At 30.8% G+C, this 17,937-nt stretch overlaps 2 protein-coding genes across 3 annotated transcripts; one reads left to right on the forward strand and one right to left on the reverse strand.

Moving 5' to 3' along the window:
• The first annotated feature begins 1,984 nt into the window (after positions 1-1,984).
• Positions 1,985-4,562, forward strand: LOC122851967 (coiled-coil domain-containing protein 50). Of its 2 annotated transcripts, none has more exons than XM_044151509.1 (5): positions 1,985-2,267; positions 2,473-2,535; positions 2,625-2,742; positions 2,833-3,010; positions 3,077-4,562. In XM_044151509.1, exons 1-5 carry the CDS (start codon positions 2,210-2,212, stop codon positions 3,692-3,694), a joined length of 1,035 nt encoding a protein of 344 aa, XP_044007444.1. In that variant the 5' UTR covers positions 1,985-2,209; the 3' UTR covers positions 3,695-4,562. The 2 variants fall into 2 exon arrangements, with proteins under 2 accessions (XP_044007444.1, XP_044007443.1); XM_044151508.1 differs by having other exon boundaries at positions 1,994-2,094.
• A 1,745-nt stretch (positions 4,563-6,307) lies between these two features.
• Positions 6,308-13,818, reverse strand: LOC122851960 (protein ELYS). Its single transcript, XM_044151494.1, has 2 exons — positions 13,534-13,818; positions 6,308-13,346 (listed from the first exon to the last, which is right to left on the reverse strand). Exons 1-2 carry the CDS (start codon positions 13,561-13,563, stop codon positions 6,729-6,731), a joined length of 6,648 nt encoding a protein of 2,215 aa, XP_044007429.1. The 5' UTR covers positions 13,564-13,818; the 3' UTR covers positions 6,308-6,728.
• Between the last annotated feature and the right edge of the window lie 4,119 nt (positions 13,819-17,937).

Genomic DNA, 17,937 nt, shown 5'->3' on the forward strand with positions numbered 1-17,937 from the left:
TTTATTTTATAAATAAAATACATGTCAATCCATTTTTTTTAAATACTAATGTCCAAGGAAAAACATTAGCTAAGAAAAAGATGTAGCTAAGGAATTAATGTGACCAAAGAAATATGTTTCAAGAAAATAATGTTGCTTCAAATAGAATTCTTTGGTCACATTAATTCCTTAGCTACATCTTTTCCTTAGCTACTGCGTTTCCTTGGACATTTTTTATTTATTTTATAAATAAAATACATGTAAATTTATTTTTCGAAAATACAAATGTCCAAGGAAAAGCAGTAGCTAAAGAAAAGATGTAGCTAAGGAATTGAGGTTGCCAAAGAATTATGTTTTAAGGAAATAATTCCTTAGTCACATTAATTCCTTAGCTACATCTTTTCCTTAGCTACTGCTTTTCCTTTGACATTTTTATTTATTTTATAAATAAAATACATGTAAATTTATTTTTTTTAAATACTAATGTCCAAGGAAAAGCATTAGCTAAGGAAAAATTTAGATAAGGAATTAATGTGACCAAAGAAATATGTTTCAAGAAAATAATGTTGCTTAAAATATAATTCTTTGGTCACATTAATTCTGCTTCCACATCTTTTTCCCTTAGCTACTGCTTTTCCTTGGACATTTTTATTTATTTTATAAATAAAATACATGTCAATTCATTTTTTTTAAATACTAATGTCCAAGGAAAAGCATTAGCTAAGGAAAAATTTAGATAAGGAATTAATGTGACCAAAGAAATATGTTTCAAGAAAATAATGTTGCTTAAAATATAATTCTTTGGTCACATTAATTCCTTAGCTACATCTTTCCCTTAGCTACTGCTTTTCCTTGGACATTTTTATTTATTTTATAAATAAAATACATGTCAATTCATTTTTTTTAAATACTAATGTCCAAGGAAAAGCATTAGCTAAGGAAAAAATGTAGCTAAGGAATTAATGTGACCAAAGAAATATGTTTCAAGAAAATAATGTTGCTTAAAATATAATTCTTTGGTCACATTAATTCCTTAGCTACATCTTTTTCTTAGCTACTGCTTTTCCTTGGACATTTTTATTTATTTTATAAATAAAATACATGTAAATTTATTTTTTAAAAATTCTATTGTCCAAGGAAAAGCAGTAGCTAAGAAAAAGATGTAGCTAAGGAATTAATGTCACCAAAGAAATATGTTTCAAGAAAATAATGTTGCTTAAAATATAATTCTTTGGTCACATGAATTCCTTAGCTACATCTTTTTCTTAGCTACTGCTTTTTCTTGGACATTTTTATTTATTTTATAAATAAAATACATGTAAATTTATTTTTTTTAATTACTATTGTCCAAGGAAAAGCAGTAGCTAAGAAAAAGATGTAGCTAAGGAATTAATGTGACCAAAGAAATATGTTTCAAGAAAATAATGTTGCTGAAAATATAATTCTTTGGCAACCTTAATTCCTTGCCACAAATATTATTGGTAAATTACTGGTACATTACTGGTAAACATTTACCACAAAGATTATCAGAAAATTACTGGTAGATTACTGGTAAACTTTTACTACAAAGATTATCAGAAAATTACTGGTAGATTACTGGTAAACATTTACCACAAATATTATTGGAAAATCACTGGTAGATTATTGGTAGAGACTACTATAATGATTACCGGAAATTATTAGTCGATTACTGGTAGCAGTTGCCACAAGAATTACCAGTAAATTTCTGGAAATTTTCGTATTTAGTTACCGGTAATTTTCGTATTTAGCTACCAGTAATTTCCAGTAATCTACCGGAAATTGGTTATCTGGGAATGGCGGATTAGGCAAAATGGCGTCAGTAAAATAGTTTAAAAAGTGAAATGTAGAGGCGCTTTTAATGTATGATACATGGCGTATGATAATGAAGATGTATGATACTGTATGATACAGTGTATGATACTGCTGTATGATACACCGGTATCATACCTACCCAACACTGACCGCGGTCCCCCTACGGAACGCACCCCTGTAGTACTTCTACCATGATCATATCTATTCAACTATTCAAGAATCAAGAATCAAAATGGAGCATAACAAACTTTAAGATTATCTGTGGGCTTATAATTTTAACAAGTTAGATCATCCCTCACGTTTTTGTTATTTTTTTAAATATTTTTAACATTATTTATCAAATTTACTGCACGTATAACGTCTTTTTATTTTGATATTAATTGAGAAATATTAAAAAATGTCAAAATCTGTTTTGACTTCTGACACAATGCCAAAAGCTGGACGGGTTAATAAAAGTAAGGTCTCTACTTTTTTAATAATAATAACAATATTAATAACAAAGATATGTATTCTTCAATCACAATTGAATCGAATTTTCCTCATTCACAATGTTTTTGTTGACAAAAGAAACCAATGTTTCTTATTATTATTATTTATACACCCTTGAGATACATAATTTCATCTTTTCATAGATTATTAATTGATTAAATTACTTTAAAGTGTGTCGGGAGTGGTCTGTTCATGAAGATGGAGCTTTAGCATATCGTCTACAGGACAAGGAGAGTATGTCAATTTAATCACAGTTTTTTTTCATTTATTCATAATAGAAAACATACAAGTAATATTTAATGTCTTATAAATTATGTTCATAGTTAAAGAGCATTATACGGGTAATAAAGTTCGCAACGCCCAAGTTCGTGAAGATTTGCCCAGAGCGAGAGTTGAACAAAAACTTGAGGAATTGAGATATCATACAATCGTTCAAGAGCAGTAAGTCATGTATATATAGATGTATTTCCTTATTTAAAATTTTTCAATTTAAAATAAAATTACTAAAAAATTGATTATTTACAATATTAGAGAAGAAAAAGATGCACTTGTTGCTCAACAAATGGCTCTAAAACTCGAGAGAGAAGAAAGATTGAAAGAAAGGGAACTTCAAGAAAAAATGAGATTACAATTACGTTTAGATGATGAAGCAGCACAGATTGAAGCTGAACTTGAAATGGAGAGACGTTTGCAAGAAGAAAGAGATCAAGTAATTTTTTTCTATTTTTTTTAAAGGGATGTACAAGACTTATTATTGAATGAAAATAATTTATAGGTACTGGCAAGAAAATTACAAGAAGAGGAAGAACGATCAATTGATGCTCATAATTCGCCTATTGATGACCAACTAGTTCTTGATCAAAAAATAGCAATAGAAGCACAAGATGCTGAGTTAGCACGTATGCTGCAGGACAAAGAACGTGCTAAGATACGACGAGCACGTGAACGTGCTAAACAAAAAAAGTTAGAACGTCAACAACAAGAGTATGAAAATAATAATATAAGTAAAATAAAACTAGACAGATCAGATAATTTAGAAATTGAACGTAGTAAATCCCATAATTATATGAGTTATACACAAAAAATGACGGATCCAGAAGAAATCCAAGTGATGGAAAGTTTACCAGAAGATGTTCCTGAGCTGCCGAACGTCGCTGCAATTATCGATCCAACATACAGTAGTGAACACGAAAGTCCGTCAGGTAATTCGAGTAATTTAGTTAGTCTTTCTTATACTTTACCAGTATCGCCATCATCATCACATGATTACATGGTTAGTACTCCTTGCTACATGCCGATACAAGGCCAACGTCGTACTCAAGCTCAATCTCTATCTTTATCACACGAAGAAAAACAAAAACGGCGTGTTAAAGATAGCTGCAAGCAACAATAACTTTCACAAAAAAAAAAAAACAAAATAATAAATATACATGGGGTATTCTGAGTTAAATCACAATGAATTTTTTTTTAACTTCTCTTTTTAATTCGAAATCTCGATTTTTTTCAAATTTTTATACTTGTTTTGATTCACACAGAGATTTGTAAAATAATTTCAATCTTACAATGAACTTAAGTCTTTATTTGTTTTATCTGAAAAAAAAAAAAAAAAATAGAAATCAATTCTCACAATAAGACAAAAATCGGAAAAACTTTATAAATTGAAAGCTGAATCAAAACTAATATTTCTCTGAAAATCGAAAAAATAAAAAACTAATTTTATAAGCTAGAACAAGCAATAGAAATTAGTCTCAAATTACACAAAATAAGTCCTGAAACGATTTGTTATCGAATTTGAGGATAAACCGTTGAATGCGTGGTTACCTCATGTAGAAGCATCTCTCCTCAATATCTCAAATATTATAATCTTTACAATTGGTATATTTTTTATTTAAATGCTGAACTTTACGAAATCGTCATGAGAAAAGTACCTTGAAAATTCATATTTTCTATTCATTGGCAATAATTATTACTGAGCCCTAACGAAAAAATAATACTACAATTATTATTGATTGACGGAATCACCACTTTTATATACTTTTAACTATTAATTATTTATCACTATTTATTTTTATAACATAACTTCGTATTTTTAAAAGTTACCAATTTATACTAATTTATTCATCATTTAAAACATATAACAATTTTAATATAATTTTCAACAAGCATTATTAATCGTATCGTCCATTTATATGATTATTATTTTATACATAGTATTATTGTTAATTTCGCTTTAAATTGAGAAAAAAAAAAATCTAAACAAATCAACATAACCAAAGAAATGATTGTGAAACATTCGGCTCTGTAACCGACACAAAATCGAGAATTTGGATAATGTGCTTTAAGGCAGTATGTAAATCCCAAAGTAGGACGACTCTTTGGGACTTGGGTTGCTTTGGGTGCAAAGGGGCACTCTAATAACCATAGTTCAAAAAAATAATAAGCGCCCCCAATGTCTAAAATTTTTATACTTGACTGCCGCGTCTTTAGAAGTATGAGTGTGGGCGGCCCGTATTTACACACACTAATCTACTTCAGCAGATTTTCAATGCTTCGCCCGGTACTTTTTGACTCTAAACTTTTGTCTTAAATAATTAATAACTTTCAAAATCCGTGGTAGAAATCAATGATTTTTTTTTTATTATTTTCGTAATTTAATGAAGTATAAGCTGTAGTAAAATGAAGGTTTTCTGTGAGAGCGTTTTTTCAATAGAAGGGAAAACTTGACAATGCTTCCTATGCGTGTGTAAAAAGTGCTAATTGTTGTCAACTTTGACCCTAATTATCTCACTTAAATCGTGGTAGAAAATTACAAAAAAAATTTGATAAAATAGATCTTTATTTCAATTAAAAAATAAGCCTTCTTTGATCAAAATCTGTGAGAGGGAATTTTTTTTCAATATTTTGACATACCGCCTTAAACAAATAATGACCTTTTTGTCTTTCTTTTATTACAAAATGATATTTATATATTTTTATTATTTTTTTAAATTAAATTTTTTCATGACTGATGAAAAAAATGTCGATAGACAATAATTTTGGTTTACAAATAAATGAATAAAAATATAGTTAAAATTGTTAAAATAGAATAGTTAAAATCATGATACTACCTAATTTAATAATTGATTAAGTTACTTGCTCCTCATTTTGACAATAATTAGATATTCAGTCACATGATAATGATATAAATTATCAATTTAAAAACAAAATTTTTTTTTTAATTATCGATTCTAAACTTTGATATTATTTTTCAGAGAAATTTTATTAGTATCGCTACTATATATTGATATATAATATTGAAATTATTTAAACGTGCCTTAGTAGTGGCTGGAATTTTTCACCTTTTTTTTTTTTCTTTTTTTATTATTATTATACAATTAATTATATTTAAAAATATTTATAGCATTGCATAGTGGCCTAATTTGTATACATGACTAAAAATAAATTATTTACAACCAACTTTACTCGATGATTTTATTTATCAAAAAAAAAAAAAAATTATTTAATTATTAACTTACAAATAAAAATTTAAGTGATATATAATATGATATGGTGCATTTGTAACACAATATACTATTAATACCCAAAATATTACAGGCAGATACATTAGTCAATAATAGTCAATAATGAGTGGATAAACAATTAGTATACTAAATATGGAATAACTAAAAAATAAGATAGCAGAAAAGCTTGATTAATAAATAACTTAGAGATAATGGCTAATAACAATTCGAAAACAAAAAAAATGACTTAACAAATTAAGATAACAATTGTTCAATCATCAACAAATTTTTAACTATTAATTATTTAGCTACTTTCAGTAAAATCGTTTGATCATTTTTATTTTTAAAAACTTGATTTATTAATGTAACAATTAGGATTATGTATGTTATCTAATCAAATCGTGTTTTCGTATTAATAAGCTCAATATACTTTATTTTGATGTATTTTTAGGCCGATTGGGTATGTTGAATTTCGTACGATAATAAATGTGCATACAACAATCGGCTTTGACACTTTAGTTGTTTTGTAACGTCTTTATTTGAACCTACTAATTTTTTTTCATCATTCGTCAATGGTCGACTGAAATTTATTATTTCCCTGAAAAAATAACAAATTGATCAAAATATTTTTAATAAACAAAAAATGAAGGCAAACAAATATTAAGCTTAGTTTTTCAAAGCAATAAAAAAAAGCAAATTGGGAATCTCATCTTCGTTATACCTACGAGGTTGGCTGATATTTGAATGATCAAACCTCGTTAGTGGAGATGAAAATGTAAGATCAGATGACTCTACGATATCTATCAAACAAACTTAGTGAAATTTAATTGACTGATTCTAAATTAACTAATTTTTCAAGCGATGATATTGATGATTATTACTTGCTTTATCACTGGATGCATCTTTTGTTGATTGTAACGTTGAAAATTAAAAAACATTATCATCATTATCAATACTTTTTTGTAAAGCTTTTTTGATGCGTTGTGGTTTTTCAGTAATAATTGACTGACTTTTAAGTTCCTTTGTTTCAGATATAGAACGCTTTTTCCTGACAATTTTTTTTTCAACCTTACAATTAATATCACTCTCATCTTCTTCTTGAATTGGATCAACCTTAACACCATTTTTACTACGTGTTTTTGCTGTTACATCTATTTGTGAGCTATCAACACTCACTGCTCTTTTATGCCTTCTTATTTCTCGTGACTTGATTCCTTTTTTTGTATCGATAACAGTTTTTTCATATTTTTGATTGTCGTCGGGAATTTGTTGAACCAATTTTAGGTCTACTCTCATACTTTCTTTTAAAAGTAAATCACTATTTTTCTGCAGAGTATCATCAGTATCATCAATAATGACTTCTTCAACAATGACTTCTTTTAAAAAACTATTTCCACGTCTTAATCGACCTCTTGTAATTCTTCTATCTGTATTACCTGTCTCACAGTCTTTATTGGTTATATTCAAAATATCTATAGACAACGAACTTCCTTTGGTGCTTTTTACCGTAGTCGAGTCATTCAATTTTTTTTCATTTTTTTTTGATAATGATCCAGTTCGTTTTCTCGTTCGGGTTAAAACTTCATCGTTTGTCACTGATGATGCACGTTTTTGCCTTAACGAGATTATATTTTCTTCATGAATATCATCAATTACTTGTGATACTGAGTTTCCACGTTTTCGTTTTGGTCGGACACTCATTGCTGATTCATCTTTTGCTACTGATGATGAACGAGTTTTTCGTGAATTTATTGAATTTTCACCATCATCTAAAATATCTTTTGATATTGAAGCACTTCGTATTTTTTTTGTTTTCATTTCAACAATTTTCATATCATTATAATCAGATTCTTTGGAAACAACTGCTCTTTTTATTTGTCGTTTTAATTGTTTTTCATTTTTATCATTAGTTTCAGTATCTTGAACTAATTTATCTTTATTCACCGATGCTGCTCGTGTTCTTTTTGGACGAATTATTTCAATTTCATAACTATTATCATTTTTATTATTTTTATTTGTATATTTTTCAGAAAATTCTTCTTGTACTGATGTTCCACGTCTTGTGCGTCTTATGGATGATGAATCAGAAATGTCTGAGATTGTTTCATCACATGATACAAATGATGTTAATACTTCTTTCATGAGCGAAGACTTGGGAGGCCTTCCTCTTTTTGTTGGTGTCTTGATAACTTCATCATTTTTTAAAGAAATTGTGGGAATACTTAAGCTAATTGTTTCAGCAGCTAGTGATGATGCACGTCTGTTTCTCTGAATTTCTAAACTCGATGATTTAAGAATAGGTTCAACGGTCGGTGGCGCAACTGAAGATGACCTTCTTGTTTTCACTGTGCAATGTAATGACAGTTGTTCAGTCTTTGATTTATTCAGTAGGGTTTCACTATCTTTTGCAACTACAGATTCGATTTTAGTCTCTACAATAGCGCTTAATTGTTGAATACTTGATTCTTCAATTTTGCTTTCGTTATCTTTTTCAAATGTAGAAAGATTTTTTGTGTCATTAATGGCATTCTGGCTGTTTTTTTTATATACATTATTGGTTTTTTGATCAATTGTAGCGGTAACAGTTTTCAACGTATCCGAAAGGAGAATATCATCAGTGCTTGAGTCAACAATATACTCTGGAATTGTCTCAAGACTCCCGTCTTCTTTGTTAATTATAATGTCTTTTGTATTTGGATGCTGTAAATTTATTGTGCTCACGCTTTCATCGTGACTTATAGATGACTCATCATCGGTGATATTAAATGATTCGAAAAATTGACTTGCAGCCGATTTTTTTACGGCATTTACAATTTCTTGTTCGGTACTATTATTATGAAATGACAGTGTTAGTAGTTCATTGTTTTCTATGTCTGTTGAATTATTGAAGCTTTCAAATATATCGTCATTATCCACTTCTTCGTACGTGGAAACTGTTGGTTTGTGATCAGAGTTAGCCGACTGATGAGTGGTAACATGATTATTCATTATTACTTTATCATCTTGATTAAGATCAGCTAATATTGGTTGACTCATGTACTTATCCTCATTAAAAAGTAGTTTGGATTCTATGCTTTTTATTTGATTATGATTAGAAATGAGTGATGAATTCAAACTTTGTTCATTTTTTATTATTTCTGAATTCATGTTCTGTTTAGTTTGATTCTCTGGAACTTGCTCTTGTGAAACATTTTCTTGTATTTCTGAAGAAGCTGATAGACTACGATACTCATCATCATTATCATTAGTAACTTCGTCAATAGATAATTTTATATCTGCCTCTTGAGATAATTCTACACCATGATCTTGAGTAATCTCAAGTTGACAACCATCTTGTGTCTCAGCATTTGATGCAAATAAGTTTGTTGGCTGCAATGTGAAATTCTCGTTATTTTGATTTTCATGCTTATTATTTACTGGCGAAAATTCAAAATTACTGTCAGAATCAAGTATCGTTGAAGCACAAACTGATGTATTAAGTTCAGATAAATGTGATGATTTCTGTTCTTGTGATTCTAAAGGAGAACTTGTAATAACATCGTTGGTCATCATTGAAATATCAGGTATTGAATCATCAAGTAATTTTGTGGATTGAAGATTATTGAAAAAATTTTGGTTCAATGATTTTCTCAGTAGATTATTCGCACTTGATGTTCGTAGTTTTGGTCGTGGTTTAGATATAGATATTTCAAAGCATGAATTATCAGATAAAACTGTACTTTGATAGAGAGATTTACTTGTTGTATTCAAGGTATTACCTTGGTTTACTTCGTCTTCTTCAAATGTCTCCTGAAGTTTTTCAGCAATAAATTCATCAACATTGTCATTATATTTTTGATCACTGGTTCCGTTATTGTTTACTGAAATACTTTGAGTATCAATGTCATTGACTTGACCAATACTGAATCGTATTTGACGTGGTTTTCTTCCTTTATCTTCTTTGCTCTGTATTTCACTTGTAACTGAAGAAGATGACGGTGATGTGTCTTTTAACATTTGACGTGTTTTAAGGATAGATTGTGGTTTTTCAATTGGTTGATTTATTGAACTAGTCAATTGATTTTTACGCTTAATTATTGGAGTATCAAATGTAATACTGATATCCACTTTTTTTTTATATATTTCATCATGACGATCATGGTCATCTTGCACGACTCGTCGTTTTTTTACACCTTTTTTATCATTTTTCTGGACATTGTCATTCTTTGTTACTTGATCCAATGGACGCTTCCGCAGTGACTTTTTTTCAGGTTCAAGGAACAGTATGCTATTTTTGTCCTGTGTTTTTGATGGTAACTTTAATGACATACATGGAGCACTGATAAATGGAATTCGTGATTTTTCATGATTCAATTCTTTTGCTTTTCTCACGACAGATTCATGTATGTCGCGTCTGTTTACACGATTTTGACAATGTGTCATTGGATGTAATGAACTTCGTATGTTTGTATAACCACTCAAACTCTGCCGTAAGAAACTTGATGATGAGAACTTTCGGGTTATATCAGGTAGTGTTAAATTGTAGGCATTATACATCATCAGAGAAGCAGATTTGTTGATTCTATCATCAGCCCGACTAGACTGATTGCTCATAGGATTGATACCTGTTGCCTCGGTGTAACGACAACGCTGAAGATAATAAAATAAACGTGTATCGTCATATTTTTGTTCTTCAAGAAATTTAACAAAAGCATTTTCTTCGATTGGATCAAGTGAGAGAAGTAGAATATCATTAAGACGTCCACTATCACGACATGAATGAAAAAATTTATTTAACAATTGGTTATAGTGTGATGGTGGTCGAGAATGAAATGCTGACTGAATTAAGCCAAACTCAACTGACAGCGAGACAAGGACACTTTGATCATCAATGGATGACAACGGTGGTTTTCTCACTTTGAGGTATGTTAATGCTAATTTATTCTGTGAATTTTTAAGAAGAGTTCTGATAATCAATCGATGGTGCCAGTCTTTGACGTCTGAATCAGATACTAACTGTCCTGTTATTATGTCCATAAATCCTTGATAATCTTGATGATCAAGTAGCCAGAATGCCTGGATTATTTTTATCAAACTTGGACTGAGCTTAAAGGCTGCTGGATACTTAATGAGCTGATCGACACCGGGAAATGAACCTTGAAGTAGCATAACAAGATCCATTAGCAGATAGATAATAACTTGGTGCTTGTTCTCGATTTCATTTGTGTCGGGATAATAACAATCGGTCAAACAACTTCGTAGTAATGACTGAAGTGACGGTGGTGGATAGTAGCTAGACGATACCTGAGTTGTTTCACAGCCTTCCCGTTCCCATTGAGACATCAATGCCGGACACTCACGCACAATTAATTCATCAATAAATAAATTTTTTGTCTTTTCATCACTATTGCATTCATATTCACTTTGAGAATACTGAAGCCGTCGGTCAGCATACATGGCTGTTAGCCTATCAACTGGATATGGTATTCTAAAGTTAAATGACATTGGCAATGATTCGTCATCAAGCTCATTTGTCTCGGGCAGCAATCCAACGTCATAAAACCAGAGTAAAATATCAAGATATGTTGATATTCTTTGGAGGACACGTTGTTGTTGTTGTTGTTGCTCTTGTTGATCAATGTTTTCACAATTCATAGAAATCCATTTAAGAACATTTGACAGGCATTCCATTTGCTGTGCAAAAGATCGTAGAATTTTGATTTCAGCGTCGCCAGTGCCTATGCCAGATTGATCAAACAATGGAATACAGAGCCGATGTGCTGTGAGTTTAATTGTTGAAGCTTGTTGAACACCCCAGCGCAAAAAAGCTGGAAAAAGATATGCAGCACTGCCATCAGACCACTCCCTCACACATTTAAAAAAAAATGTAGTCCATTTTTGTTCAAGACACAGTGTTAGTAGTGACTCACGTTGATAGTCAACATTTGAATTCGATACATCGTTTGTAGATGCAATAAGTCCAGCAGAAAGACAGCGATAATAAGTCTCTGTTGGCTGTATGATAATGATCGGTCCTGACATTGACATTTCACGTAATATTTGTGATTGAACACCACGTGTTAACCAAACAATAATACGATTATTGTGTAATTCAAGCCATTCCAATGCCAATGAATTTGGAAATAAAAATTCTTCCGGTGAACCTTGACCAGTCTTAGAAAATTCACGTAAACTGTTTGGCATATACGAACAATTGATAATAAAACTATCACCTAATGGATCACTTGATGTCTGATAACTTGCAATAATTGCATTGACATTATCACACTCACTGATTTTTCTTGGCATTTGTTCTTTGTACCATTGATTCAAATCGAACAAATACGTTGTACTTCCAGTAGCAATCATTAAGATACTCTCTTCTCCACGCTTATTACCAGACTCACACTGTTCCTGACTACTGTTTCTAAGTATTGGACAAAGATTAATTATTCTACTGTCATCGTTAAGTTGTAATTGGAATTTTAGAGCTGGTTCACCATCAAGATTGAAATAATAATTTGCGCCTTTATCAGAGTACTTACGCTCAAAAAGCATTGAATACATTTTCTGGATTGGATTTTGTGACAAGGAAGTGGCAAGATCGTTTTGATAGTTAACCCAAAGATAACAGAATGGTCGTGGGTCATCAGTTGGTTCGAGTATTGCTAAATGACTGATTGATATGTTCGCCTCAATTGCTGGACTGATCCACCTGACAACACCGCTATTTTGCCAAATAATGATCCGCCCAAAAACACCAGAAATAATGCAGCCAATTTTACGAGAATATATCATTGCACTTGTTATTGTGTTATCAGATAATGGATAAGATTCAAAATCATCACGATCAAATTGAATGAATTTTTCCAATCGTTTATTCAACAGATTGAATGACAAGTGTTTTTTTCTGTCATTTGATGGTGATTGTAATGAATTTTCATCATTTGAAATGTAGATTGAGATTGGATTAGATTCATCGTTAACTAACAATGATGCATTATTAACATTCTCCCAGGAATCACGTTGCAAATCAATCATGAAATGATTGAGATTCCGTACAGCAGTACAAACAATACCATTTGCCTCAATAGGATAAGTGTTTATATGTCTATCGGCGTAATCTTCCGATTCTGCACCACCATTAAGCACTGTGACTTTTTCAACACCAGCTGGTAGACGTATGGCTCTGAGTACTTGAGATATGGTGCAATTGAAGATGCATAGTGTGCCACTTGACTCCTTGATTCGACTTGCGTCATTATCAAGACCAACGATAATTAGAGGAACTTGTCCAGTCAATGAAGGGAACTGTGCGACACATGTTATTCGATCACGAAATGTCCATGAACTAACACTTACTCCAGTCTTTACGTCAAATATAATTAAACGTGATTGACAACTTAGCCACGCATAGCTGCAATCATCGAAAAAGCCACCCAGACAGTTGTTACTCCACGTTGAGGTTTTTTTGAAGGTTGATGAGCCGGATAAAGTTCTTTTATCTTCAGGTGTTTGAAACAAATTTTCGATATCACAATTTTGTAAATTGAGAACTTGGCGAACCTGATAAGACAAATAAAAAATATTATAGACGAATTCAGTTAAAATGTTGGAAATTGTGGATTTATTTATAAGATGAATAATACACGGGCATGGTATGTATGGGGAATTTTACACTATGCAAGCAATCGAATTGATTATTCGAGAAAAAATTTATAGCTATTTTTATAAAAACTTTCAAAATAATTACCTCGCAGTGTGAATCTTCTAATTCATTCATGTTTAAAATGATGTATGTTAACTACATTTATTGTTAAATCTTGTTATTAATTAATAACAATTAATAACGATAGTGAAATTTAACCGCCTTTTTTCTTGCAATCTTTGAGGTTGTGTTTTTGCTGTTTTTAGTAATTTGACGCTTTATAGCAAATGTTAATTTTGTAGCTCTTAATCTCTTATCTATCACATATCTATGGGCTCCACTAAACACCACTAAAATATAATAAAACGGCACCCGTATTCACAGGGCATTACAATTTAGGGCTTTTTTCATCCACCGGTGACGCTCGTGGAGCTTTTATATGTAAAATCTATATAAAAAAAAATTTATAAGCGCCATCAGTGGCAAAAAAAAGCTCTAAATTGTATAAAATTTGCCCTGTGAATACGGGTGCAGGAAGGTGAACTCCTATGCTTAGCCACAGTGTTGGGTAGGTAAGATACCTTGGTATCTTACATGGGTAAGATACCATGTAAGATACTGTATCTTACATCATTGGTTTCATACATTGAGGTATCTTACACTGCGTTCCCAGCGCCTCCTATGATTTTTTAGTGGAACCTTCATGCCACAATTTTTTTTTTATTCTATAAATACATGTCATTTATTTATTAAATAAATAAAAATCCCAAGAACAAGCAGTAGCTAAGGAAAAGATGGAGCTAAGGAATTACAGTTGCTGCAGTGGGTATAAGGAATTATTTTTTGAGCAACTGTAATTCCTTAGCCACGCATCTTTTCGCCAGCTACTTTCACTTATTTTATAAATAAAATACATGTAAATTTATTTTTTAAAAATACAAATGTCGAAGGAAAAGCAGTAGCTAAGGAAAAGATGTAGCTAAGGAATTAAGGTTGCCAAAGAATTATGTTTCAAGGAAATAATGTTGCTTAAAATATAATTCTTTGGCAACCTATTCTCCAGCCATCTTTTCCTTAGCTACTGCTTTTCCTTGAACATTTTTATTTATTTCAAATAAAATTACATGTATATTATTTATTTGAGAAATAAAACTGTCCAAGGAAAAGCAGTAGCTAAGGAAAAGATGTAGCTAAGGAATTACAGTTGCCAAAAAAATTCTGTTTCAAGCAACATTACTTTCTTAAAACATAATTGTTTGGCAACATTAATTTCCGAGCTACATCTTTTCTTAGCCACTGCTTCTCCTTGGTATCTTATATATTTATTTAACAAATAAAATACATGTACCAACATATATCGAGCAATGACAGCTAATTGTCGAGTCGACAGTCGGTAAGAATGTTCAAAAATGGCGTCTCAGGTATCTTACAGTTTCTTACAGTATCTTACAGTATCTTACTGTAAGTGTATGAAACCTCAAAAATCGACCATTCACCCATCACTGCAGTTAGCCAATGCACGGAGTGTCGCTAGAGATAGCAATATATTGGTTGGCTTTCCCTCTCACTCACGCATGCGCACATTAAATCTTGTACAGTCAACGTCAAAACAAACAAGTACTACACGGTATAAAAGTTACATTATATTTCAGTAGTCTCAACCAATTATAGTTGACGTGACTGTACCGACAAGGACAACAGGCCAACCATTGAGTTTCTCTCTCGGCGACACAAAGTTCGGCTTCCAGTTTTATTATATTTCAGTGAGTTATCCCTGTCGCCGGGGATAACTGAGGGGATAATTATGTCGAGAATAGCTATCCTGCAGTCCAATTCACGGGGCAAATTTTTTACAATTTAGGGCTTTTTTTTGCCGCTGATGGCGCTTGTAAAAATTTTTTTTATATAGATTTTACATACAAAAGCTTCACAAGCGCTGTGAGTGGTGAAAAAAAGCCCTAAATTGTAATGCCCTGTGAATTGAACTGCTGGTAGCTACCGGTAATTTTCATTGGAAATCTACCAGTAAGACCTACCAGTAATCTACTAGTAGATAACTGGTAGGAACTAACGGTAATTTCTACGAGTAACCTACCAGTAGATTACTGGTAGGACCTACTGGTAGATTACTGGTAAGTCTTTCCGGTATCTCCTACCAGTAATTTACCGGTAGAATACTGGTAAGATTTACCAGTAGGTCCTACCAGCAATCTACTGGTAGGTTACTCGTAGGAATTACCGGTAGTTCCTACCAGTTATCTACCAGTAGATTACTGGTAGTTTCTGCCAATCAATTAATTCGCAGTTTGAAAACTAAAGATTTAGCTATCAATTGTATCAATATATGCTCGGTGACACAAAATAAATTCAGAGCATGATGATTGAACAGGAAATAAATGTAGAAACATATATAGTTTTGTGATGAATATATAATTTTATAAATAAATTTTTTGAATAAAATCTACATGAATAAATATATTGTATATTTTGATGAAAATTTTATAAAATGGATTAAATATAATATAATTAATAGAACAGGAAAATTAATTATTATTTGTAATGTTTTTTTTTTTTAAATGTCGATCTATGCTGCTCCGGCTGTTTTAGTTTTTTCAGCCCTACGATTTTTGGTACTTTTAAATGCACATTGCATGAATTTGTTGAACTCTTCATCTGTTGGCTGACGTTGTCTAAAAATACGTGGAACAGCTTCTGAAAAACCGAAGAAGAATGCTCAAATATTATTTTATTTATTATTAATACATATGTGATATTTTTTTTTAAAACCAACACCCCCCAGGGAAAGCAGTAGCTAAAGAATTAATTTGGCCAGAAAAATTATGTTTTAAGCAACATTAATTTCTTAGCTACATCTTCTCCTTAGTAATCCATTTATCGGTGAATAAAACACATGGAGTTTATTATTAATAAATAAAATACATGGAGTTTTATTATTTATTAATTTTATTATTAATCAAATTCCATGTGTTTTATTTACAGATAAATGGATTACTAAGGAGAAGACGTAGCTAAAAAAATTAATGTTGCTTAAAACATAATTACCTATCGCCAACTATCTTTTCACTTAGCTACTGTTTTTCCTTGGAAATTTGTATTTAAAAAAAATAAATTTACATGTATTTTATTTATAAAAAAAAAAAAAATGTCCACGGGAAAGCAGTAGCTAAGGAAAAGATGTAGCTAAGGAAATAATGTGACTAAGGGATTATTTCCTTGAAGAATTATGTTTCGAGGAAATAATTCCTTAGTCATATTAATTCCTTATAAATAAAATACATGTAAATTTATTTTTCAAAAATACAAATGTCCAAGGAAAAGCAGTAGGTAAGGAAAAGATGTAGCTAAGGAATTTAGGCTGCCAAAGAATTATGTTTCAAGGAAATAATCCCTAAGTCACATTAATTCCTTAGCTACATCTTTTCCTTAGCTACTGCTTTTCCTTGGACATTTTTTATTTATTTTATAAATAAAATACATGTAAATTTATTTTTTAAAAATACAAATGTCCAAGGAAAAGCAGTAGCTAAGGTAAAGATGCAGCTAAGGAATTGAGGCTGCCAAAGTATTATGTTTCAAGGAAATAATCCCTTAGTCACATTAATTCCTTAGCTACATCTTTTCCTTAGCTACTGGTTTTCCTTGGACATTTTTTATTTATTTTATAAATAAAATACATGTAAATTTATTTTTTTAAAAATACAAATTTCCAAGTAAAAGCAGTAGCTAAGGAAAAGATGTAGCTATAAGGAATTGAGGCTGCCAAAGAATTATGTTTCAAGGAAATAATTCCTTAGCTACTGCTTTTCCATGAACATTTTCTATTTAGTTTATAAATAAAATACATGTAAATTTATTTTCCAAAAATACAAATGTCCAAGGAAAAGCAGTAGCTAAGGAAAAGATGTAGCTAAGGAATTGAGGCTGCCAAAGAATTATGTTTCGAGGAAATAATCCCTTAGTCACATCAATTCCTTAGCTACTGCTTTTCCTTGGACATTTTTTATTTATTTTATAAATAAAATACATGTAAATTTATTTTTTAAAAATACAAAATTTCCAAGGAAAAGCAGTAGCTAAGGAGAAGATGTAGCTAAGGAATTGAGGCTGCCAAAGAATTATGTTTCGAGGAAATAATCCTATAGCTACATCTTTTCCTTAGCTACTGCTTTTTCTTGGACATTTTTTATTTATTTTATAAATAAAATACATGTAAATTTATTTTTCAAAAATACAAATGTCCAAGGAAAAGCAGTAGCTAAGGAATTGAGGCTGCCAAAGAATTATGTTTCAAGGAAATAATTCCCTAGTCACATTAATTCCTTAGCTACATCTTTTCCTTAGCTACTGCTTTTCCTTGGACATTTTTTATTTAATATACATGTAATTTTTAAAAAATACAAATTTCCAAGGAAAAGCAGTAGCTAAGGAAAGATGTAGCTAAGAAATGAGGCCGCCAAAAATTATGTTTCAGGAAATAGCCCATCTTCG

This window comes from Aphidius gifuensis, linkage group LG3, assembly GCF_014905175.1.
Source record: "Aphidius gifuensis isolate YNYX2018 linkage group LG3, ASM1490517v1, whole genome shotgun sequence".
Classification (NCBI taxonomy): Eukaryota; Metazoa; Arthropoda; class Insecta; order Hymenoptera; family Braconidae; genus Aphidius; species Aphidius gifuensis.

Excerpts from the sequence above, each read along its gene's own strand:
- LOC122851967 (XM_044151508.1), top strand. The coding sequence starts at position 2,004 with ATGATCATATCTATTCAACTATTCAAGAATCAAGAATCAAAATGGAGC. Across the intron at positions 2,536-2,624 it reads TCGTCTACAGGACAAGGAGA|TTAAAGAGCATTATACGGGT; the intron begins GTATGTCAATTT and ends TTATGTTCATAG. Across the intron at positions 3,011-3,076 it reads TGCAAGAAGAAAGAGATCAA|GTACTGGCAAGAAAATTACA; the intron begins GTAATTTTTTTC and ends AATAATTTATAG.
- LOC122851960 (XM_044151494.1), bottom strand. The coding sequence starts at position 13,563 with ATGAATGAATTAGAAGATTCACACTGCGAG. Across the intron at positions 13,347-13,533 it reads TAGAAGATTCACACTGCGAG|GTTCGCCAAGTTCTCAATTT; the intron begins GTAATTATTTTG and ends TTGTCTTATCAG.